Raw genomic sequence first — 26,524 nt, 5'->3', positions numbered from 1 at the left:
CAGCCATCCAGCAGTTCTTTCTTCATCTTCGCTTGCTATATCAGGGAAAAAAAGCAAAGAAAAAGAAAAAAAAAAAAAAAGCAGTCGATAAAGCTTCGAAAAGTGATCTGTCTCTGGGTCTTGGACTCCTGTCAGTTGTCAGTCCTGTAACACAGCACTATGATATATGATAGGAGACCAGCACTCAGATGATGTATTACAATAATATGTCAGCAGTGCAATGGCGCTTTGATAGTGCTTAATAACCAGAGTAACTTCACTGGGGCCAAGGGAAAAAGAAAGACCTGGGCAGAAACCAAATCCAGATAAGGACTGCATTACAGCATTGAAATGCGCACCAGCATTCAGCAAGAGGCACCTGAAGCACTAGGCTCTTTTGGATTAATTCTCTGAGGTGTAAGAACTTGCATTTCCTACTGCACCAAAATCTGGACTGAATGTGTCCAAAGGAAAGAGGTTCCTCTCCTACCTTGGCAAGGATAAGAACACTCCTGGCAAGCAGGAGAACTGAGTGTACACCTCTTCAGGCTAATTACAGAAAGAGGAAAATGTTTATTAGACGTCTCTCAGGTTCTACCTTTCAGCCCAATGCTCCTGAGTCTGAAGACAGAGCTTCAGCTGGTACAGGCACGTACCCTCCCTTCATTTCTGTCCTCCCCTGCAGCCTGTGGGTGAGGAAAGAACCAGCTCTGACTGTGTCTCACTGCACTTGTGCAGTCCATCATCAACACTGATGTAACATGGTTTATTCAGTCATGGACACAAGGGGGATGTGTTCTCAGCCAGGCCCTCTAGGTGCTCCCATTATACAAGCAATGAAAGGCTCTCCCTGTCAAAGGAACACAAAAGTATCAATAGACAGCAAACCCAAACCAACTACACTGCTCAGTATCAGCATAACAAGCTGGGGAAAATGCACTTGACATTACATTTCTATCCCATACTACAGCTGTCTCATCTCTCATTTGTCAGCCTTTGTTTGTATTGGTGCTGTTGAGCAACACAGTGAGGATGGAACAATACAGTGGTGAGTTGCCTCCATGTGTAACTATGCTGGTCTTTTCCTGTGCAACACTGTATCCCTCATGGAGAGATATTTGGTGCAAATACATGGCTACCATAGCGTAGTAAACAATGCTTAAACTGCCTTTAAGAAAGAGAATAAGTCTAATGTGCAGAGAAATTGAGCTGGATTCAGGCAAAGGCAGTTCTCAGATTAGGAGAGCTGCTATTTAAGTGCTTGCATTTGACTTCTCAACTTCATTTAGTTGGATTTCTGCACATAGTTGATTACTGAGTCTTAAGGGTAGCTTGTTATACTACTGTAACTTCAATATTTGTGCTTATCTGTTCAGGATCTATATTTCAGGACTTCATGAACAGAATTATACTGGCAGTGGTGTAAAGAGGGCCAAAAACAAAGCTTTCAAAAGCTGGAAATTCTTTCTGTGATGCTGGAGGTCTCTCATACACCACTCCCAGACGTGGCCACCCTATTTCTTGGTTGCATGACCTTTTCAGTTTAATAACTGAACGAAAAATAAATGAAAAATAGAAACTACTAATTGCTCATTATAAAATGGAGAATAAACATATCAGTTGCATCCATGTGTAATATACACATAAAACATTTGCTACATCAGGCCAGAGAAAAAAAGCTTGGCCCATTAGTTTCACTTTCATAAGTGACAAATAGTAAGACACCCGGGAAAGACTGTGATTGCAGGAAGGAAACAGTGGTAGAGAGATGCTTCCCAAGTAACTCTCACACACCAGACATCTGCAGTTTAGGAGGGGTCGTGTGGTGATTGTAGAGAGATGGCTGATGCATATCCAGAGACACATTAGCATGCACTCTCTTCTCCTTTTTTAATAGCCTCTTGTGCCAAGGAGTGAAGGTAGCTTTTTCTTTTTTTTTTTTTTTTTTTTCCTTAGCATGGGCACTCTGCAGTGTTTTCCAGACTAAAGTCTTCTTGATGACAGTTTGGAATTTACAGAGCCTTGGCTGCATAAGCAAAACACAGATAAGTCTCCATTCCTGTTTACTTTCCACACTCCAAAGAGGATCAGATCAGCCTGTGGGATGGGAAGGCAAGGAGATAATTATTTTTGGAAGATAACAGGAAGAAGAAAAGACAGGTAGTTGTTTCACTTTAAAATCTGCTGCTTTATAACGGTTCTCTGCTTGCCCTCCAAGACCCTAAATAACATATTCATAACATAACTATGGCAAGGAAAATCCAGCAAAGACAGAGGAGACTTTGCCAAAAGGAAATTTGAGAAGAACAGGACTGAAAGAGCAGACAGAGGTAACTCTGATGTACAAAAATACATTTATTTTCAACAATTTCAAAACCACTGCCTTTTTTTTTTTACAGTAAAAATATTCAAATGGAACAATAAAACCAAGAACAGTATATATATATGTATAGATATGACTCATGCATTTGTATTACTGTGTTTAATACAAGTATTGCAATTGTCTGCCTCATTTAATCCTTTAAAACCATGGTTGTGGTTTGGATTTAATGCACTGTCCAACATAATCAGAAGGGACGTGAGGATTCTGGTTTGCTTTTTCAGACCAGCACAAGCTAGAATGTGTGTGAGAACTGACTGGAGGGATAGGGAGGGGAACAGGACACCTTTTCACATCCTTGAAACCAAGTCTTAATCCAGAAGAAAATGCATGTTCTCCTGCACATGCTCTTACTGATGGCAGTAAAACCATAACTGAAAACTTCTGCAATTCCAGTCTCTCTAGCTTCATTTTCAAATCTTCTGTGTTTATTGTTGGGGTTCTCAAGCACAGGTTAAACCACATTGTTCATCTACTATGTATTTCTAATATTCACAGAGTCAAAAGCTGCAGCTAGTCTTACACGTTAGTCATATATTAAAGTCAATACAGCAGAATCCATTGCAAACAGAAGGCTGGCAGTGATAGAAGGCACTGACCCAATCTTTTGCTCTCTCTTTCTTTTCTTCTTCACACACAACTAGACTGTGGGAGCAATTTATGTTATACTCATGTTACTGCCTTTTTCCCTCCTCCCTCAGGTAAATAATCATCCACAGCTTCAAGGATTTTGATTACATTTCCTCCAGTATAAACTTGCAGGGGAAAAAAAACAAATGATGTTTTCAGGCTGTTACTTTACATCTATACACAAGTAAAACTGGACAGTACTCCAGCCTGTACCAAACATTCCAGGTCAGTACCTTCCAAAAAAGTAAACAGCTGGTTGCACAAGCCAAATCTTAGAGGTCCCATGGATTGCTGCAGCCTCAGGTACACCACAGTGACACAGTAGTTAGCTTTCTAGCACCCTACAGGAGCACTTTTCTGTTATGAACACAAGGTTTTTCCAGCTGCCATCATGTTCTTGCAGGCATGATCCCATGAATATCCTAGGGTGAGCTCTTTCCAGACATACATGGAGCCCTCTCTGGTCCAAGTAGCAGTGTGACAAACTACTCTGACAGGTGGTGATAACCACTAAGTGAAGATGAAGTTTGAGTCAAATCAAGAACCAGGCAAGTTTTTTTGTCATTCAATTTTGGCTCCCTGTTCTTTGTTTATTTGCTTTGGAGCAACTTTAGGATAATCTTTGATTAAAACTAGTTCTCTGGACAGTGGTTTCTCTAAAAATTGTGTGTATCATTTAGAAAGTTCTCAACCTCCATTGCGATTAAATTTCTTCTTAAGAACTGAAAATATTTCAATTTTTTCCAAGGTAACTTCCAATTTTTCCTCCTTGATTCCTCCCATCTGATGAGTTATTTTAGCACACTCTCCATTGCATCTTCAAGAGTGTAGATGGAGAAATTGGAGGAAAAAAAAATTGTGAAAAGAAATTGTGAAAACTATAATCCCAAATCTTTATTTTTGAATGAACATAAGTTCATTTCTGTGAATAACTTAGAAAATTTGAAACAACACTGAACATTTTCACTCTGTTTCCTAGTTTAGAAATTATATTGAAAACAATTTCTCATTTAGTCCTCTGCAGCAGCTCACAAAAGCAGTCCCTCAAATCCTAATGATCAACAAAGACTGAGATCAGCCCACAGTTTAGCTCAAGGCCCACAGGACCATTGTTTATATACATCCCTCCCATCTATGTCTAAATGGGAAGCTATGGCCTTGCACTAACAGTGTTATTACCAGATTGGGCCATTACTGTAAACTCCTTTGGTGTTTCAGAAGAACAGAGACAGTAGCAACAGTTTATGCACATGTGATGGATGGAAACTTAAATTTAAATAGAAAAACATAACCATCGCTCTCCAGCTTATGTTGGAACTAGAGCAGAAAAGTGAGGGAGCAGAGAGAAAAGAATTCTTTTTAAACCAAGTGAAAAGGTTCACAAACCTTATTGAAATAAGGGAGCAGAAGAATTGAAAATATTTAGCTTTACTATTTCACACAAAAAATAGTTTGCTACATTTTGATTTTAAAATTTTAAACTTGCAATACCTCCCTATTTTTTCAGCAGAACTATGCTTAATCACTGTTTTTCCTTTCTCCCCTTTCAAGAGACATCAGCATTAGAATCCTGAAAAGACTTTCCAGCCCCTTAACAGAATGGACATGTGGAGCTGAGGCTGATTTGTAGCCAGTATGTTACAATGCAGAGAGGTAGCAAGAAAGGCCTAAATCCTACCCATCTTCCCATTTCAGTCCACATAAACTGTCCTGTAATCAGATTGTCACCTGACCTAATTTCTGTCCTCTCTTACAACTGCAAACACTGGAACACCTTCCCAAACATGCCTCCACTCTTCCTTCCACTCCCATTAGGTTTTATAATTCAACACTCCACAGAATAAGGTCCACTTTTAGTACTGCCAACTCATGAGAAGTGGATAAAAGCTACTCACCACTAAGTCTATCACCTGCATCAAAACTCCATCACTCCTAGGGGCTATCCTCAACTCAGTTAGGTTGAGAGATGGATTCTTTAGGAGCTTTTTTTGCTTTTTTCTTCATGAGCCTCCCTGCACTGATCAAAAATGATCAACCAATCCAGCATGCAAAAATTACCCCAATAGCATTTCCATCCAGAACTGGATGCAGCCATTCTGCAGCACTCACAAGAAAGAACCTTTCCTAGCTCAGTTTTGTAGATCTGACTACGCATCCTGTTCTCCGAAGAGCAGCCTCTAAATGCATGCATCATGTTCAGCTAAAATCTCTTACACATCCTGAAAAGCATTTACTTTACCTTAACTCATTTACTTCAGCTTAACTCCTAAGCACACAATATCACACAAATAAAGGTACTACAACCAGATCCACTGTTCAGCTGGGGTATACAAGGAAGTGTAAACACACTGACGTTTGTGCACACTGAGATTGTGGTTATTTTCTGTTTGTTTTCCTCATCTTCCCTAGCTGATGTCATCAAGAGCCTTCTCAGAAGTGAACAACAGAGATAGAGGAGAGTAGATGATGAACATCATTAAAGTATTCATGACAGACTCATGGTCTGTCCTGATAAAACCTTTTTCTGCTCCATCATAAGAAATGATAATATATCCAAAAAAAGAAAAAAAAAGAAAAAGACTTGTAGGTATACACAGAGAAATAAACGGTGCTGATTGAAATATGACAGACAACTGGAACACACTTGGAATCAAAGTGTGATTCAAGTGCTCACCACAGTCCCTGGTTGGCTGGAGTGTGTGTGCGTGCATGTGTGTGTGATTCAGGTTTTGTTTTAAACATATCTTCCTTTACTAAACATTAAATTATTTCCTAAGAAATAAAAAGCTATGTACATTGTAATTATCTACAGTAGGCCTTCGGCATCCTTGCTATTCACATGCATGGCATTTGAGCTGCATTCATAAACGCAAGCATGTTCCCTCATTGCTTGTGGTGCTGTCCCCTCCAGCCAATCCACAGTCCAAGGAAAACTAATGTGCACGCTCTGAATTTATTTTTCCCCTTTCTCAGCAGTCAACAATGCCAGAGGGTGACTGAAATTAAAAGCAATTACAAAAAGGCAAGATCCTGCAAAAAGCTGAGACATGCACATCTCTGGAATGTGAGGGCTGTTGGCAGGTTGCAGAGTCTGGTCCAAAAGCCCAGTCTAAGCCTTCTGGCAGGATGAAGCAGATGATTCATGACTCGCAAAAAGATCAGAAAAGGGACCATTTACCTACACTTACCTTGCCTAAGGTAGCATATCTTCCTACTGTATTCGAATACTTAATTCCTATTCTGTATTTAAGAGGAATCAGGCATTCAAATCCCATTGCACACTTCTCTTATTCTTTGCTTTTTATTTCTGATCTGATGGAAATTTCCTAAGTATGAAGAAACCTGCTATTCATGAATGCAGCCCTGGTAAACAGAAAAAGCCCACCCCCATCCCCTCCCAAATGATAATAATGACATATAACTCTCTTTTTTCATAATAATAATAATAACAATAATAATTACAAATAAAAAGTCAGAAATTTTGTAGACCAAGAGGATTCTCAGTATTAAACACTAGTGCAGTTGGGGATTTCCTTTGTGCTTTCACTGTTGGCAATAGTTGAGATGCTTCCTGTGGAGGAGAAAATGGAGAAGACAGTCAGCGCAGCAGCTTCAACAGTTGGGTCTATATTGCTTCTCACTCCTTAGGATGTAAGCGTAGAGACAGAAAAGGTGCTTAAAAGTAACACATTCTGCATTGCACTTGCAGTAAGCACAGAGTATGTAGAAAATCTGTTATTACAGTTCTGTTGGCTACCAGTAAACATGTTAAGCTATTAGTGACATATTCATTTGTAAAGACAGCACATTAACAGTGTAAGCTTGGCTTAGTTAATTTTTCTGAGGCTTTACTGAATTTGGGAGCCCTCCACAGGAGTGAAAGGATCATGAACAGATCAAAGTGTAACTCGCAGCCATTACTAACTCCTATAAATCTACTACTATTTCCTGTTTCCTGCTCTAGTCATATAACAACAGGATAAAGGATGAAAAACTGTAGGAAAAACTCCCTGTTACTATGTTGATAGAATTTTTCCCTATTGCAGTGTCTCAGCATCTGCTTGTACATGGGAACACAGTCACTGCCTTGCTTAACACCCACATCCTCACCTAATATACAGAGAAAAAAGCCCCAGCCAAGGGCTGTGTCTCACCCATCACTCGTGTGTCCAGCTCTTTGTCCATCAGCTCTTCAGGATCTGTGAACTCACTCAGAGTGATTTTGGGTGCATTTTCACTTTGGCTGACAGAACCAATCATTTCCTGCTCCTTGTCATGCTGAACTTGGGCATAGATATTAATCCAAGGGATTTTCCTGCACAGAAAGGAAAATAGGTTCTATTTTGCCAAGGTACCTCACTGGTACATCACTGATTAATCAGACCAGTTAAGCTCAGACCAATCTCAAAAACACAGCAGTGGAAGTGATGCAGAATATCATCTCTCACATGATGATGGCACCACAGTAACATTCAGCCCTAAGCATGCCATTAGCATCCACTAATAACTATATCAACCTAAAGCTACCCCAAAGTTTCAGGCCATTGCCTTCGTACCCTGTGCCCAGAGGCTCCTCCAGCAGTAAATCTGATGTTCTGGTGCTGCCCTGTTCTGATGTGCACAGTGGATACTGCACACCTAGCTCAGACAGCAGCAGTCAACTAAGTATAATCAGTCGCAATTGCCAACTCCCTGAGTATTTATTATATGATCAGTGGTGCATTGGAAACCAAAAGTAAAAATCAATTGAAGCACTACTATTAACTGAGAAAAAAATTGCTACGTTTGTTTCTATTGACAGGCCCACAGTGACACAGTAGAAAATGCCACATCAGAAAGAGTTATAAAGAATTGATCCTGCCTGAGAGAAAGAAAAGGACTTGTACCTCATAAAACCTACCTAAAGTCTATTTCTTACCATTTCAATGCAAAACGTGGTTTGTCATGCTAAGGACAGTGACAGTTTGCAGGGACTTATTTTCTGTTGCTACTTGGGGAACTGAGAAAGTGAAAGCACTATTTCTTCTTCCTAACTCCAGGAGAAGTTAATTTGGATTATTGGAATAATATCCTTGAAAATCAGATAGACAGACAGACAGATAGTCAGGTAGGCCCCCAAGCATAGTTCCTGGGAGAATATTTAAAAGAGAACTGACAAGTAACGTCTTACGTGTCTGAGTGGTCACTAGGATTATTTGTGTGCAGTGGACCATGGAAAGGTGACCGATTGCTTTTTCTACCTGCTGAGCCCATAGGTTGGTGGACTTAATAATAAGGAGGCTGTGTGCAAACCAGCAAAGCACTGATACTATAAATCTGTGGAATTAAAAATTCATGCAGGCCCATGCTCCTCCCAGAACATTTTCCTGTTAACAGCAGTTCTGTATTCAGGCCAGGACCACTGTTAATCAGAAAAGTACATACTGCTAATGGACCTCTGAATCACTAAGAGCTAGAGAAAAGCTTTTGTTTTCATCTCCTTTTAACTTTCCATTCATAACTGTTGCATGCTCTCACCGAACTCAAGTATTTGCTTTGTGTTAAAAAAATCAAGCTGAGGACACACTGGGTATCTAATTTTTAATTTTTGGCAGTTCCACATGCTTAGGACAAATCAGATTAAGAACTGGTAAATTGAAGAGCTTTGGACTAAGCAAAACTCATACTTTTAGCCATCTATTCTCTCCTCCTCCCTCCCCATTCGATTTCTAATGCATTACATTCTCAGACATTCTGTTTTAAAAGGACAGGGTCTTTTCTGCCCTGGAGCACAGCACGAGGCTGATGGATGCTACACTCCAGGTTTCATAAAGGCTCAGGATGCTCAGCTAGTATAAGAGTTTGTTTTATGAGATATAGAAGCATAACATGATGTGGACTCTGGCAGTCAAAATATGCAGATCCTTCTTCTTGACTTACCCCTGACCACAGATCCAAAGATCCGAAGCACAAACCTAAGACACAACCTTACCAAGATGAAAAGGAAAACACACCTTACTCTGGCCCATAGAAAAGGTAGCAGAGGGAACAAAGTAGTTGAAATAGTTGAAATTCGGACAGGAAAAGATGTAATTTTCCAATTTGAAGGTTTGCAACCTATTCATGTCCAGATATTTATTTTTGTTTCTAATACAATATTTTGTCACTAGGCAGGATGTGAGCACTTAGACCATTTAACGCAGTAAGTAGAGTACTGAATACAAAGTTATTGATAAAAAGCTCCATCTGCCTAAGATATAATCTTCTAAGGTAGCCCCTCAGCTAACAGGTTGTTCTTATCCCATATTTTGCTTGATAGCTTGCAGCAGCAGAGCATCATAGGCCAGCATGTGTCCTGCCTACTGTCAAAGCAAAGGGTGTATTTTAATATCTGGCAAAGTAAATCTCAGCACAGATTCCAAAAGATACTTCGCTGCATAACACAAACTTTTCTGGCATTAAATCTCCCTCCGTTAATATAATGACACCCGTTTCTTTGCTCTTGCCATTCACCTTGCAAGATACAAATGAGATCCTACTGCACTAAAGCAGTTGGCAAGACGGATGTAGACTGTATGAAGACATCAGTCATGTTTTTTGACTTGGTGAGCACACAGGCATTTTCTGGTCTATGGTTCAAACAAATCTGCTGAAGCAGGGAACAGCTTGACTTCTGAGCTCTTTGTGAGTTTTCAGATCACTGATGTGGAAGAACAGGAGGTGGATTTTTTTTGTATTTAAGAACTATGGAGCTGTACTTGTCTAAGTCTTAGGCCAGTACAACTCATTCTACACCTGCAACCCAAGCACTCCTCTGCCTAAATTTCCTGTAAACCGCCCAGCATCTCCTCCTCCTATCCACCACAGTTTTTCAACTTACCTCTTGAACTTGTAGATTAAAAAAACAGCCAAGCCCACAAACACCACAGACAACAACATCAGCATCGCCGAACTGCTGTGACCTGTGCTGGAATCAACAAGGGGTGCTGCAGGAGGAAAGGCAAAGCATTACATTTGCAAGACATTAGCAAACACATAACTAACAGAGAATTGAGCTCACCTCTGTCACATCTGCTTTATTATCACCACTGCATGGTGCATGCTGTTTCCATCAAGGCCAATGAGTATAAAATTAATTGACTCTCATATCCTTTGAAAACCACATTCCTTTTTCAAGGCAGTGCAGTCTAACATCTCCTAGTGAAAAGGCACAGCAAGCCATGCTCAGCTGAATGGTCAATCCTGTGTTAACGCTGAGCTATTTCTTTTTAGGTTTGTCCATGGACAGAAGTAGAAATGAAATTTATGAAGTTTGACTTAACAGACGTCTATTCTCCTTCAGAGAAGTAATCTCAGAGTGGTTCCCATCTTCCAATTACTTGTCTGCCTCACATGTGAAAGAGTCCTGGTCTTTTGAGAAGCCCCAAGGCTCTTCCTTCTAACAAGACCTAATTGTTACCTTTTAATTCAGTCATTTTTTGTATCATGAAGGAAACTAAATCAATAAATCTGGACCCAAGCAGGCACCACACTTTGGATCTTTGGTCCTATCCTTGGCATTTTTGACAGAGTAAATAAAGTGTATTATAAAACCTTGTTTGTGCAGCTATTTCCACAGCTCATTGGAACACACTGTCTTAATGGACTGAGAACTATTAAAGTCTGATGAGAACACTCTAATAATGTGCAAATGATTGTAAGTAGCATCTGAACGTGTCTCACTGCATAAATATTATTTGGTTCTTTTTTTTTTCTTCTTTTTTCTCTATTATTCTCTATTCTTTTTCTGTCACTTAGATAACGGGGACAGATTCTCTGCAAATAATTCTCAGGTTGTAGCTGCAACTTTTCAAATTTAGGATTCTGATCCTACCAGTATTCTGCTTCCACCACTTCTACGAACTTTTTCTTGGAAAATAACTGACTCTTATTTCACTCAACTGAAAAAAAATATGGGAATGGTCATGAAAAAAAATGCAGATGCAGCACCCGCACTTACAGTGTCTTACTAGAACAAACCCAGAGACTGCAGAAATTGGTATCTCATTGTGTATTGTAAATTAATTCCTTTCAGACTATCTCTGTTAAGGTCTAACTCTCACCTCCAAACAACAATCAGAAAGCAAAGATACAAAGACATAGTCTGCAGAAGAGGAGGTGAGCCTTGGTTTTGCCCAAATCTTCTCTCTGAGTGTCTCAAGTAAAAGGAAGCAAACATGCTTTATCCTAGGACATGAATCTCACTTTTCCAGAGAGTCTATTAGCAATGCCACATGCACAAGATCCCATACTTCAGATAACTGCAAGGGCAGCCATAAAAAGCAAGGGCAAAATAAATACTTCATCTCCTCTACAGCCATCATTGTCTCAGCAATAACCAAGAGCTTCACACTAGGCTAGCCAAAATTCTCAGCTGTAGCTGAGAGCTTCACACCAGGGCAGTCTAAAGCAAGTGTGATGAAGCTTAAAGCAACTACTTGCTACTATGTGAAAATGGAGATAGGTAACAGTGAGACAGTGATTTGTAGAAGTTAATATTCAGATCTAGATCTTTTCATGACTGTAGCACACATAAATAGTCCTGGCTAGTCATACCATTAACAAACCCTCTACAACAATGGTATGATCCAATATCCATAAAAGTTAGTAAGAATGCTCCCACTTAATTCTACAGGTGCCCAGTGAGAGTTTAATAGAAAACCATTAACCTGATGCTCTAAAACACTTGATAAACATCAACGCACTAGTTAATTACACCACAGGAACTCTTAAATGGTACTTTCAATACTTTTACAAACTAGTGTATGAAGATACTACTGCTTGGTTCTGTTTGTAACACTTCCTTCTGTCTCAGTACGACAAGTTCTAAGTAACCCAGTAGCATATATCAAACTGTTGAGTGCTGTAGTGTAAACCCATTCACCTGGAGCCGTACGAATCCTCTAAAGAATCACAGTTATGCCTCTTACTCCACACTCACCTAATGTTAACTGAGTGACATACACAATGACTTCAACACCAGGTTTCAGTTCAAACTGGACCAGGTTCTGATTGAGAGCATTAAAAAGGATTTCAACAACCTGAGAAAATAGTAAGAGATACAGGTTACAATGTAGAAGAGAGCCAGCTCAGGAGAGAGCGTTCAGAACTGTTAGTCACCACTTGAGGCTACATGCATCTCTTACTGTCTTCAGGAAGAGGAGGAAGAAAGGAGGAAAGAGAAAGGTATGTGAGAAAACTGAGGAAGTAAAGAGAGACATGCACATGCTTTAGATTAAACTGAGTGTTACTGAATTCAAGTCTCCCTGAAGGACAGACACGCTTTTGAGGTTCAGAGTGTTATTATAATTCTCTGGGGAATAAAAGGCAAGAATGTGAATGTGGTGTGGAAGAGAAATTAAGGATCTTCTCATCTTCTATGTCTTGTGAGCTGGATCTTACACACTTGGAAATCGCTGAGATATTCTCATTAGTGAGTGATGGAACTGAGCTGGGCAGTCAGGCCTACTAACAACTCCTTGCTCCCTTTGATTCAGGACAAGCCTAGTTACGTAGCTCCTGCTGAAATACACTGTTGGGATGCTACTACCCAGTGATATCAAAATTTTTATATTTCTCCTTCATTTAGATGAAGGGCCTTGAAAGGGAGGCTACTCACAGCTCAGCAAGCCAGATGTGATGTATTATTTGATTGCCTCACAGCATATATTTTTCATGTCACCTGGAGCCTGAGCTTGTGAGTGCCTGGTCTCCACCAAGTAATTCTGGTGGTCGGGGCAGAACTCCTCAAGTAGGAGCCATTAACAGGTTCCAAAATACAACCGAGTAGACTGTCAAATACAGTTAGACCACTAGAGCTACAGCTCATGGTCAACTAGGTCAGAAATGCAATCAGATGTCTCCATAATACTGCTATATGAAAAATGTTCACAACTGTGTTTTCAGAGAGAATTCGAATAGGAGTAGGTCCAACCGAACTGGACAGAAACAATTCCAAGAAAATCTCTCCAAATAGCCTTCAAAATCTTCCTTCTTCTATGCCTCTCCTTTGTGCATACTTAACAGTGTTAATTTAAGAATGCAGTTTTGCTAGCTTTCTACGACAAACATATTACACTGAAGGGGCTAACTTTGCTCAGCGGGTGAAAACAACTTCCATGGAATTCAGGAATCCTTTGAGTGATTCAGTGTTTGATCACAGAAGAGTTACTCCCAAAGGCACTTTGAGATGGGCTACCCATAGCTTTCACAGAATAGAACACTAGGAATGGTGCATACAAGAACATTAGCTAGAGCAAAGCAGCTTTTTCAGCACTACTTCACTCCTTTGCTTTCATAGATTTGATATAACTGCTTGGTAATTCTAGCAAAAAAAAAAGCTTCAGCAGACTAGTGTTCTTGTTCCTAGCTCTTCCTTTGCCTGTATATCACTGTAGCAATTCATCACCGTAATTACCTATTTATCTAAATGGATGGATATTATAACTTTCAAATACAGTTTGCACACACTATGTGCTGCTTCAGAATAAAGAGTTCTTGTTCCTGTGAAATATGAGCTGAAGAGCTTGATTTATTTTTAGTAAACCTCAGTATATTATCTTGCTGTTTTGGCCTTTGTCTATTAGCATTCCTCCAAGGAGTGGAGGGAGTACATATTCAAGTTCCTTTGGCCATAACTACTGCAATGAGGGCACACTACTGATCTAGGTAGAACCGTTGCTGGTAGACTGAGACGCATCTCAGTGAGGAGCTTGAAATCCCATTTTCCCCATGAAAGTCATTCTCTTTAATGGTATAAACTATACTGCCACAATCCAACATGCATCCAGTTACATCACACATACTGCAAGTCAATTCCAGTGCTGCAAAGGTTAAGGGGTCCATCTGTAAATGTTACGATGGGAATAAATGATCTGTGAACCCTTTTGTCCTTACCTGTTCCAGATCAGCTTCACTGCTTTTCCTTCTCTCTGTAGTGTTTTTACGGGGTAGCACAAAGAGCTCAGCAGAAGTAGGCAACCCAGGAAATACGGCTACCAAGATTTGTTCATCAGGAATACCAGTCACCTAAAAAAAGTAAACAGGTGGACTCTAGCTGCTCTTCTACTGCTGATTTTTCCATTCACTGTGGGAAACTACGCTCCCATCAAATTGTAATTTGTCAGTTCTGCTATAGCTGAACTGTTGTAGCCACTGAGTGAGTCTTAAAATAGAGGTTCTGCTAATGATGTTCTCTGTCATTTTTAGAAGTAAATGTGGTGTGGACAACATCCAGGTGCCCAAAGATCACAACCCAGAGTTCAAAGACAAAACCTACAAATCTCTTCATATATGAATTTTCCATATAGTCCCTCGCCACAGAAGAATAATGCAAAGTCAGATCCAGAGACTCAAGGAGACCAATAAGCATGCAACAAATGGGGACATGTGATGAAAATTATTTGCAATCACCTTCTAACAACAGGTTATAAGGATCCACATTTGCTACATATGAAGCAAATGAAACACATCAATGGGGCAGCCTACTTCTGGTGATTTGTCCTATAAGAACAGATTGTAGGTTGCAACCGAACAGTCAAAAAAGGACATACAGACATGCATTTCTACATGCTTTCTATTGTTGATGTTACTGTTATTCCAATATAGTTCATTTATTTTCTCTGCAAACTTGATTTGAATATATTACAATGTACAACCAGCTAAAACAAATGAAATAAGTGTTTTCTTAGGGTGGGAAAATAATCAAGGGAACTCCCATAAGCTGTGAATTTTGAGTAGGCTGCAGGTGAGAAAAGCTGAGCAGGAATGCACTTTCTTCATAAAAATAATCAGTCACCATTTCTAAGAACAGATGTAGCTGAAGCAAAAATAAATAAATAAATTAAAAAAAGCAAGATACATTTTGGTAGAAAGTAAAAAAACCACAAAGGCTTGCTCATATCTATTCCTTGATTTCACACAAAACCAAAATCCCGGGCTATTTGATATCATAAATTATTCTGTTCGATTTCCTGCAAGAATTTGAGTGCTAGTTTACATATTCTAATTAATCCCAAAGGAAGATTCAGTATCTTCAGAAGCTTCTCTTTGACCTGTGTTTTAAGAGATAAGTTTATTTTCCCTCTGAATCCTCATTTTCTGCCCCATTTGGAAAGTGGGTAGACCTTTATAACATTCACCAGTTGCTATACTTAGTTCCATTGGAAGACTGAGTATTAGGAATAGATCAAAAATATCTTCCTCATACACCTAACATTACTACATCTCTGTCTTCTAAGATGGATTGGATCAGCTGTCAAACTGCACACAGTAACGCTATCCAAATGTCTGGAGCAAAACCAATGCAACTTGTAACATTGATTTTGGCAAAATAACAATAATAGTGATGCTACTATAATCAGGAATTTTTAAAGTCCTCAGGGATATTAAAAGCTGAAAAAATGCCACAGAAACATTAATAAAAGTAATTACAGTATTTCCACAGAACTCCCAATATAGTTTTCCTCTATAAAAAGATTCAGCATATTAAGAAGCAGTCGATTTAAAATGATAGCTTCATTACTGAGTTCTTCCCACTCTTCAAATCTAGTATATTGAAAAAGTCTGAGTAACTTTATCAGCCTATTCTACATCAAGCAGAAGAGGCGGAAACAGAAGCTCACCTGTGCTAAAGCTCTCCTGATGACTTTGCCAATATCTTGTCTCCACTCAGGGATGTCAGGATTGTGGTAGTCCAAGTTAGGAGAAAATGAGAGGAGTTGAGATTGAAAATACTCTGGAATAGAAGAACAGTATTGATGAGAAGATTGAATGGGCAGAACTTAGGGTAGTGCCAAAAGTGTGGATTCAGTAATATCTCCTATTTATTTCAACGGAAACTACAACAGATATGAAGAGCCCAATAACACTATTTGATAGAGCAAATTCTCAGCTACAAAACATTATTTTTCAACAGTCACCACGGCATTTTCATCAGCACTGAAAGGAGCCTGCATGCTGCACTCATAAAAATCTGCAGCCGTGGAGGTGACCCACTGTCACTGCTGTCACTGCTGAAACACTGCACCCACTGCTTCACTGTGCTCACATCCACTGTTTGGTCTCAATAAAAGTCCAGCAAGCGTTGATGAATGTCAATAGGTGCCTTTTTTTGATGCATGGAGGAATTCAGTGACACACCATTGCTTCTTAAGCACTTCCATGTCAAACACCATTCTCTCAGACTGCCCCTCCACTGCCATCATATAGCAGTAACATGTAACGGAACATTAATGGAAGGTTCAACCTTCCAACATACCACCAATATCCACCTCTGATGCCATGGGCCAACAAAATAAAATAGGAGGCATTACTTTTAGAGCAGCCCTCATATTAAAATGACTCAAAGCAAAATAGAGATGAAAGAGTGAAGGAAGAAAAGAGCCTGGCTAACAGCAAGCAGGACAGAAAACTTGCAAATAATGTACTTAGAAAAGAAATCTTGCTCTAATGCCAGCCTCTGGCTTTTCCCAGAAGAAATGGAAGTAAAAAACAAGGGAAGGGAGAAGTCTTGCTTTCATGTTGGTTTTAGGCCACCCAGGCTCAAGTAATTTTGCCACTCAACTTCAAGTTCTGCTTGCAAAAAAATTAACTAGTAAATAAGATGGCATCTGCCTGAAATTTGGAAACTGTGTAATTACATGCACTATGGTCTGCAGAGAAAACACATACTGTAAGTAATATGTTTTCAAAAGCAGCCATTATCTGTTTGCTCTCCTGGAGGGAAGCCACAAATGGTTAATTCCCCAACAAATCAGAGCCCAGTGGTGCTAATGACAGGGTAATCAAGTGATGGCTATTCATGAAATGCTTTGAAATTACTTCCTAATTGACTGATGGCAGGAGGAAGAAAAACTTCCTAGACTTCAAATTCACACCAATTTAAAATTTTCTCCAATTCCATCTCTCCTCTGTGGTGTCACTACAGTCCAAGCCTAACATTTATGACCAACATGCACAATGAATTTAGGAGAGTGGGAGACGCAAGTTCAGGATGGGAATCACACTCAGATAGAGATTCTCAGGGTAGAAGACTGTCCTTTCTGTTTCTAGAGATGTGCTATGTCACACCTTGAAGCACCTGATCTGAAGTCACATAAATAAGTACCATTAACCATTTTAAGAAGGTACCAGCTCTAGATCAAGCTAGATCAGTAAGATTATAAATAAGGAAATCCACAGAACAGCAGGGATGTGCCTGCACAGCATTCGTCTTGCATCTTTTGCAAGTTCTGTTCTTTCTTTTTAGACACTGCAATATATTTTTAAATAAAACAAGTATAGAAGCAATCTCTCTCTCGGCTCTTAACCCAGGGCCTGACATATAAAGCTTTTGACATTTGAACTCTCAGTACAACATCCAATTTTTTTTTTCTCTCATTAAATTCTGCACTATTAGCTACAATTTTTGAAAACCCTCAATAAATCTTCACTGCTAACACCACAAAGGCATACTCATTATTAGAGCCATAATAATTTAACATAGGGCACAGATTAGAACTGGTAACATAATTTACCAGAACAAATGTTTACCAAAGATGCCCCTTGTTTACGTATTCAGACTTGAATTGATCACCAGATTTGGGTTGAGGAAGGACTCCTTCCTTCAGTGAGCTCATTTTACAATATAGCCTTGTGTATAGGATTATTTGGATGTTCCAACTGCATGAATTATTCTGTGATAAAGTCCCAAGCTTTGGATGTTTTAGAAAACAACAAAATTTCTTACATAGTATTTGGAAGCAGAAAGTGAGAAACACACTGGGATCCACTGGGACCTTCAGTTCACATATACAAAGATTGAGATCACCTCTTGAATACTCCTGATTTAAGTTTATTTCAGAAACCAGTGGAAAGCTGCAAATTTCACATAACTAAACACTGCATTTTGCAATACCCAAAATATTCAAGCAGAGGTTTACTTAACATTTGCTGATACTGAGTTTGGATATTTCTAAATCATATCAGCAAATTATTAAAAAGCCATTGCATTGCACAACCAGGCAGTCAGTAAATATCTGTTCAGCTGGTAGTTAAATCTGAACATACAGCTTTCAAGTCATCAGCAGCAAATTTATCTTTAATTACAGAAACAAGACACATGCAGTTCAACCACATAGGGCAACCTCAGTTATTTGAAGACCAGGTTCTCAATAAAACTTGCTGCCTAAATAAAAGCTTGTCCTTGAATGCTGGATGCTAAAAACTAGGTAAGTGAAATGAAGGCTAGCCCAGAAGAAAATTCTTCTACATACAGGTACAGCACAAACATACCAAACGAGATGCATAGGGATATCCAGTGAACACACAGTAAACCTCCAGCTGTGGTATGGAATATGGGCAGAAATACCAACAATAGAGTCATTTCTGTCCCATTTCTTTCAAACTCTTCACCTTTATAAAGTGACTATGTGAAAAGAAATCCTGGGTGCATACAGGCCACTTTAGTGACATACCATGTCTGCTTCTTTCCACAACTAGAAAACAGAGGGGAGATGCTCTGCATATATTCTAAAGAGTTTTTTAATTGGAAAGTTCCCAGTCAGGAAGCCAATGAGAGCAAAGCAGAAGAGAGCCATTTCACTACAGTGCTGCACTTACAGATGCAGTTAAATTCTCTATTCAGTTCACTTTGCATTTAGTAATTACAATAAATCTGATCTACTTTGTTCACAGCTAACAAACATTTTACTTTGGAGGTCCCTCTAGGCACTAGGGAGTTCAGAGTTCATTTTGGTTCAACGACAACTGCCTGTTCTTCACTTCTGTATGTTCCCTGACATCTCATTGTAAATGGATGAAGTTACCATGTACTGCGATCTCCTTGGTGTCTTGGATGAGGGTGTTGCCTGCAGCAACCTGCACAGTGACAGTGTTCATCCCCTCCTCGCTGAAGATGTAGGAGATGCTGCTCTCCAGGGTGATGAGGGGCTGCAAAAGGGAAACAAAAACAACAAAATCAAAATCAGGATGCAATTAAATCAGGCACAACAGTCAGCTGAATAATCCACAAGGCCAAAATATCCTTTTACCCCTGGCTGATACAGAGTGCTCAGATCTGCATGTTCTGCTAAGTTCAAAAAGCATGTGATCTGAACATTACCCAATGAGACCATTCCACAGGCTAACCTTTCTCTCACTTCACTAAATACCTCCTGAAAATTTTTTCCACTGAACTGCAACTCATTACACTATGAATGCCTCAGCAGAGCACAGCCAGTGATTGCAGAATTAATGCTGCAGAATGCAGTATTGTAAACACACAAGCATGAGCACTCAGCATAGTTGCTTTCTCAGCTGTCCAAAACAGAAGGTTCAACTCAAATCAGCATTTGACTGTAATCCAGAGACACAGTACTTCCTCAAACAACTTCTATTTGTCAGATTCAGTACCAGCCCCTCTCTTAAGAATCATAGAATCATTATGGTTTGAAGAGACCTCTAAAATCATGTCCAACCATCAACCCATCACCACTATGACCACTCACAGAATCATAGTATTATTAAGATTGGAAAAAACCTTCAAAGATCATGAAGTCTTGCCATCAAATCATCACCACTTTGTCCACTAAACCATGTCCCTAAAGGCCAACTCTCCACAGTTCCTAAACACCTCCAGGGATGGGGACTCCACCACTTCCCTGAGCTGCCTGTTCCAATGCCTTAACACTCTTTCTGAAAAGAGAATTTTCCTAATATTCAACCCTTGCTAGTCCCACTACACCTGCCTAGGACAATAACTGGACAGGGAGACCACGCCACCATAGTTTGGAGGCACCACCATGCTGTCACTTGGGGTAAGGATGTGGCCAGTAACCCTGTCCAAAGTCACCTTTGGATGTATTAGGAGCTCCCCATAACGTCAAGGACTCAAGCAGCTTAGCAGGGTTTGCTCTCACTTACAAGTGCAAATCCACGATCTATCTCAGAGCAACTCTGCTTGGGACAGAGCAGTGGTAGCAAAGATTGTCTTGCCCACCTTTCAAGTCCGTGAGGCATAAGCCATCTTCAACTATTAAGCTAGCAAGTTACGTTAAGAAGACTTAAAACATGGCATAACACCTATAGACACTACTATCTGAACATAACTGGATGGCTTCCAGAATAAAGTTTAGCAGTATTTGGCCAGTTCCATACTGTGGCAGAGAAGGCTGACTTTATCTACATCTTCTCAAATACATCCTTGACAGCATTACAGCCATCCCCTTTGCACAGGAAATTCTTACAGATACACATCTAGAGGAGAAAAGCGCACCACAATTAGGGAAAGAGATTCACTTGTTGAAAATCAAAGGTCTTGCCCTAATAGTGCCTTTGAGCTGACAGCTGGTCTATAGACAAGCCTCTTGTTTGGATTAAACTATTACAATAGAAACAGTGATACAGTCTCCACTGCAAAAGCACTTAGAGGTCTAAGAGCACAGACAAAACAACTGTACCATTACAGCTGTCCCTTCTCCAAACTGATAGTTCGTCTCCAAAGAAAAATATCCTAAACATTCACTTTCCAGCTCTCACACTTAATCCCATCAGACTGATAATTTGCCTGCATTTCAAAACAGTGACCATTCATGTCATATTCATAGATAAATCAGTTTTCACTATCATAAAACCAGGCTGGCAAAGAGATTTTTCCCCTGTAGAACGCCACTTTCTTTTGACCTCTCATCCATTACCTGAAAAAGCAATAAAAGAAAAGCCTGTCTGATCACTGGGATGGCAGCTTGGGGTAGCTCTGGAGTTGCAGCTAACACATACTAAGATACACATCTTGGATGAGCAGCACAGACCTACATTAAAATTCAGTGATATTAGCAATATACTTGGAGGTTACAGGTTGTGATTATGTGCAAAGGCAGAAAAGAGGAACCAATCTGGTCTTTAAAATTACTAATTCCCTTTTGTGTGTGTATGCATGCTGGACATTCCATTATCATGGCTGATTTCACCTCCATCATGGAGTTTTAACATTCAGCCAACTCCTTAATTTTAATTCAGGCACCAAGACCTGGAAATCAACTCTAAATTAAATCAAGTAGTTTAAGGTTCATTTGCTCAACCTATTAGACAGCTGGACACATTTATTAAACTGGACCTGTGTTAATCCAAGCAAATTGGCCTTTGGGTATACTGCAAAAATTAGTACAGTAGAAATTCAGTACAACGACTCCAGCAAGATGTTGAGGGCAACAGAAGGATCTCAGCCAGGTTATTGGAGTGTAAGAGAACATTTTCCTGTGCAATAGCACAGAATACCACTGTGAGAATGCGCAGTGACACAAGACACATAGTTTTGCTTGGGATGTCTATGGGCTGATCAGACATAGAAGCTGCTATTCTTCAGCACTGGAATCAGAGTGTAACAATGCCAGACAGTTACTGTGCACAATATTACACACCACATCCCGCAGTTCACAAACAAATCAGTGTGCTCAGATTTGACCAGTACTGAATGCCACAGTTTGTCCATGAGACACATATCAAATGTCCCAGAAGGAGTTTTGATGTAATTCAGACTACTGTTTTGGGAAGAAAAAAAAAAAAACAAAAAACAAAGTAAAGCATCTACTGCTGTATCTGCACGTATTGCCATACACTGAGAGCAGCTAAGCAGCACAACTGAAATACACGAGGTAGCTGGAGAGAACACGAAGAATGAATACTGCTCTGGATCTTTAATTGTCTGTAGATAAGAGGTGCCATCTCCTCTGATCTGTATCTCAATGTAATTCAATAACACATAAAACCACTCAAAGGAATTAAAATTTTAGCTACTCCACATCCAGCTATGTCCAAATCATCTACACATCTACACCTGCCTATACTCCATTGAAATTTGAACTAGATGATAGCTTAAGTAACAGACCCTATTTACGAGAGAGATCCAAACACCATGACAGATGGATGAAAATCCTTAGCAAACAAAATTGGTTTTCTCCACCTTTTCTATACTAATTTCTATTTCAAAAATTCTTCTACATTAAGGACAAAAGTCGTGGCAGAATAACTATGACACCTAGATTGCCTTCAATATAATAGAAAATGACATGACTTAATTTGCTTCATATAAATAAAAGCAGATTCTAAATTGAAAAATAGTGGCAGTACAATTCAGTGCTGCCACTATTTTTTATGGAGGATAGTGCCTGTGTCAGCTGTCTCACACCTGAAGCTTGCATCAAAAGCTGTCACTAACAAGCAGTTCCACTGTCTTCACTAGAAAACACAATCACAACTTGTAGATTCACTTACTTTAATTATTGATAGAAAAAGTTTTTCATGTTAACTTTTTGCCAGCATCTTCAACATTCCCTACAAAGAATTCTCATCTCTATTTATCTATCTATCTATATATCCAGCATATGAACAATAGTCACAAACAGAGCTTCTCAAGCTTGTAACTTGAAATTCTGGATACAACTGGTTATTTGTGTGATTCTGTTTGAACACCAACAGCTTTAAAGTATTGTGTTGGAATGTAGTGTTATATACAGCACACTGGTACATAATGGAAACACCCATGGTTATTTGAACATTGGCAATTTTTAAAAAGTGTTGAAAGTCAGTATTATCCCATACATAGAGATATATAATTCAGTTACATTGCAAGTGAACTCTGGTAATAACAGTGGTCTTCAGAGCTCAGTAGGGCAGATAACAACCAGATGTAAAAAAAAGTAACTAATTCTAAGAATAATGTGAGAGAGGAGGAAAAAGAGACACGGAGCTGAAGTGTAAAGTAATAGCAACCTTTTTTTAGAAAGTAAAAAGAAGAAAATAACATAAAATAAGCAATGACATGAGGTTTCCATTGGGGTTAAGGGAATTCCCTGCCCTGGTACAACAAGCTTAGCAAATAAATGCAAATCAAAGGGCAACTGTACCTTGGTGCTGTTACCAAACCACCAGAAGTAGGTAAGTGTGCCTGCTTGACTGGGCCAAACTACTGCAGTAATGTTGATATCTTTATTCCTGATAGCAACAAAAGGAACACTCAGATGGACGTGCTCCACTGGACCTGTGGGAAGAGACAGTTGATTATTAGAGATTCTGAGTTAAATCTTCCCAACTTAGTTGTAAACAGCAAGGATTCTTCCCTTAAATGAATCAAAACACTGTCAACAGTGAAACACTATTATAGACATACAAAAGAATTTCTGAAGCCAATAAGCAAAAGATACTAAATTAATAAACAAAATCACCCTTTTTTTCCCCACTCAATTCTTGATGAGCCAAAAATGTGCACTTCTGACAGTGCTAAGTTCAGACAGGATCAGGACTGAGTTTAGAAGACATTTTTTTAAATGCAGCCTGAGGGAGAACAATAAACTTGTTTTGCGCAGGATAGGGCAGGCTGCTGTTGAAGTCTTGATGGAGTTGTAGATGCTCATGTTCACTGCAGGGGAGTTAGACCAGATGAACTTTAAAGATCCCTTCCAACTCAAAAGATTCTATGATCCTATGACAGGACACAAGAGACAAAGAAAGTGTTTTGCTTAAAATCTATCCAGTAAGCTAAGATTAGTGGGCAAACCACATTAACTAAGTTGGCTTAAACCTGATTACGTAAGAGGTATTTATATATGACTTGATTAAATATGCCTTCACAGTTCCTCTTTAGAAGGTATTTAAAAAAAAAGATTTATGATTTTGGGCAAGAATAGTAAATCTTGGTATCACTTTGACTTTGGCCTGACTTCGAAAAGCTGATGGGAAGCCAGTGAACAGCAGCAAAAAAAAGCAGAAACAACTTGAAAGATGTATGCATTGGCATATTGAGGCATTTTTTACAGCGTCATAAGAATTTGTTCTCAAAAAGATTTAAAAAAAAACAAAACAAACAAAAAAGCACCAAAACATAAACACACACCAAACATCAATGTAAATTACATCTATTAAGACCAAATGTCCAGAATAAGTCCAGTGCAAGAAGTCCAGAATTAAGAAGAAAATTCCTCTTGCCAACCCCAACAAAAAAGAGTAAAAAATATTCAGGTTTTTGGTTTGTTTTTTGCAAAGCTTTTCCTTCTATCTCAATTTCTTCCTCCTTATCAAATATGCCAGTTTTGCTTATACTGAATTCCAGCTGGTAACTGGTGTGTTACTGAGCCCTTCTTGAATGGTACCTTTTAATATACAGCAAACTGATAGACTATCACTATGAAAAGGAAAGAATGAGTAAGAAAGGAGTTGGTTTTTTTTCTAATATAAAATATTAAGTCGAGGAAACACAAAATTGCTGATTTTAACTGAGATTATCTAGTTATGTTACCTCTCAGCTTTTCAAATATGAAATGGGGATATTAATTACTTCACCTACTTGAATGACAAGAATACTGCAAAGCAAGAGCTGTTCTTTTACCAACAGAATATAGAGCTTGAAGGACAGAAACATATTCTAGGTTTTGGCTCTCAGTTTCATTCCCCTTTTCCTAAGGGCTCTACCAGCAAGATTTCTGAAATTTGCCCATAGGAAGTACATAGGATTCCCATGAAGAGCAGGTTCCCCCAAATATTTTCTGACAGTGCAGTAAGAAGAAAAATGCTAAAATCTTGCCTTCCTTTAAAAGAGGGGATGAACAGTTTGAAAGTAGATTCCAAAAAGTTGAAAAGATGACTGCTCTCCATTAAGGCTAAAGGAGAGAAAACTACTGTTGCTTGAAGCCCAGGAGCTCCTTTCTCTCTCTCTTTTTTTTTTTCAAGCACAAAGTTCCAGCACCAGACAGACATTACACCAAAGGTGATTTATATAGCTGCCATTCTGCCTGTACAGTTGAGCTTCAAGGGCAAATCTCCACTACTGACTAGTACATTAAAATATATTAAAAGTCTAGTACTATTTTTTTTTAAATTTAATTCTCACAGTTAGTGTGAATGTAAATGTCTGGAAAATACTTCCCTAGAGATAATGATAATAAGCTGGCCATCTTAGAAGGCTACAGAAGTCAAAGAAGAGAGATCTGAGAAGCTGAGGGACAAGAGGACACAAATAAGCCTAACAATTGCCCCTCTTCTGCATTCTGTTCTAAAATCCTCAGCATGGAACAGCAGTTCCTGGGAGAAAAATCAGATAATTTTTACAAAGTTCGTTGTTATTACCAGGTAACCATCACTTTTGTCAGCTAATGGTCCAAGGTGAAGGAAAAAACAGTTAATGCTCTAATAACAGGTTGTAAAATGCAGCCATGATTGACTTTGAGGGAATTATGAGCATAATAAAAGCTTCAAGGAACATTTATTCTTTCAAGCAGGGAGCCTGAGATTTAAAAGAAGAAAATAGTTCTCACATTTTGGAATTGTCGGACTTGTTTCCAGTGGGAAAGCTCAAGCACAAGACAAGCAGAATAGAATACTTTCTGACTGGCTCTGGGAAAAGATGGACATGTCTGGAAGCACCATTAAGACCACAACCAAAGAGGTACATCTGAACACAGATTCAGTTGCCTATCCAAGAGAAATAGTAGTCTTATAGCAGGACAAAGAACCGAGACCTTCCTGGTCTCATCCTGGGTTCCCTCCTCCCTTCTGAGGCTTTGATAAGGTCAGTCAAGGGCTCTACAATTCTGCTCATGTGTCAGGCGGAGAGAAATTAGACTCATCTATGTAACAGCAATGGAAAGTCAGAAGCACACATCAAATGCATGAAGCACAAGTATCACAGCAGTTCTCAGTACATCCATATCCTAGGAAATACACTCATCACAATGATTTTTGTCTTATTTAATATGTGCTAAAAACATATAAATACTGAGTAAAAATGCTGCAGATTAACCTAAATCTCTTGGTATCAGAAGCACACTAAAATCACATATCTGGATTTTGTTTCATATGCTGTTTTACCTCTGACCTTTTCAAAATCCTTCTCAAGCTTTTCTCTGCACATGCAGACTGTAAATACACTTTTATACATGCTACTTACAAAGTAGCATGTATATAAATGAGGTTGCATGCACTCCTAGGCCCCACTGAAGCTGCAAGGATTTTCAACGAGGTTAGGATTTTGCCCAAGGAATCTAGCAGGAGGAAGTACTTACAGACCACATGCAAAAAGAGGACAGCAGTGTCAGAGCCCAAGCTGTTTTCTGCATATGCTGTCACCTGGAAGATTCCAGCACTCTTATATACATGCCGGATGCCATCCTCAACAGGGCTGAAATTTGCATAGGATACCGCGATGCCATCCCCAAAATCAAGTTGAATATTTGTCCTCTGGAGATCACCCTGCAACAAAGAAGTTTGGATTAGGGAACTGGACTCATAAGAGTGATTAATATTACATTCTATCCCACTGCTCAGCTCCATTTCATCAGTGTGGACACAAACTCGTGACTTTACTAAAAAAAGTCAAGCTTCATTCTGCCAGATCCAAAAGGGGCCAGATTCAAATCAGTGCCAGCTAACTACTTATTATTAATGCTAAGAGTAGCTGAACATTTGCAGCTGTTACTCTGTCATCTTGGATTTAGAGATTTTGAGAAAGTAGAATGTCAAAGATGTATATATCAACAGGATCATATT

General features: G+C 39.2%; 1 protein-coding gene across 1 annotated transcript in view; it reads right to left on the bottom strand.

The window, feature by feature from the left end:
• Positions 1-6,495: 6,495 nt before the first annotated feature.
• SORCS3 (sortilin related VPS10 domain containing receptor 3) overlaps positions 6,496-26,524 on the bottom strand; it is a gene marked incomplete at both ends in the record, with an annotated part of 267,292 nt that continues 247,263 nt past the window's right edge. The window contains 9 exons of the mRNA XM_079535589.1: positions 6,496-6,560; positions 7,144-7,304; positions 9,849-9,954; positions 11,949-12,048; positions 13,904-14,035; positions 15,631-15,743; positions 18,814-18,937; positions 22,891-23,024; positions 26,041-26,227. Coding sequence (XP_079391715.1) covers positions 6,496-6,560; positions 7,144-7,304; positions 9,849-9,954; positions 11,949-12,048; positions 13,904-14,035; positions 15,631-15,743; positions 18,814-18,937; positions 22,891-23,024; positions 26,041-26,227 — 1,122 coding nt within the window. The remainder of the gene's footprint in view (positions 6,561-7,143; positions 7,305-9,848; positions 9,955-11,948; positions 12,049-13,903; positions 14,036-15,630; positions 15,744-18,813; positions 18,938-22,890; positions 23,025-26,040; positions 26,228-26,524) is intronic.

This window comes from Tetrao urogallus, assembly GCF_951394365.1.
Source record: "Tetrao urogallus genome assembly, chromosome: 5".
NCBI lineage: Eukaryota > Metazoa > Chordata > Aves > Galliformes > Phasianidae > Tetrao > Tetrao urogallus.
This window is presented reverse-complemented; position numbering and strand designations above follow the sequence as displayed.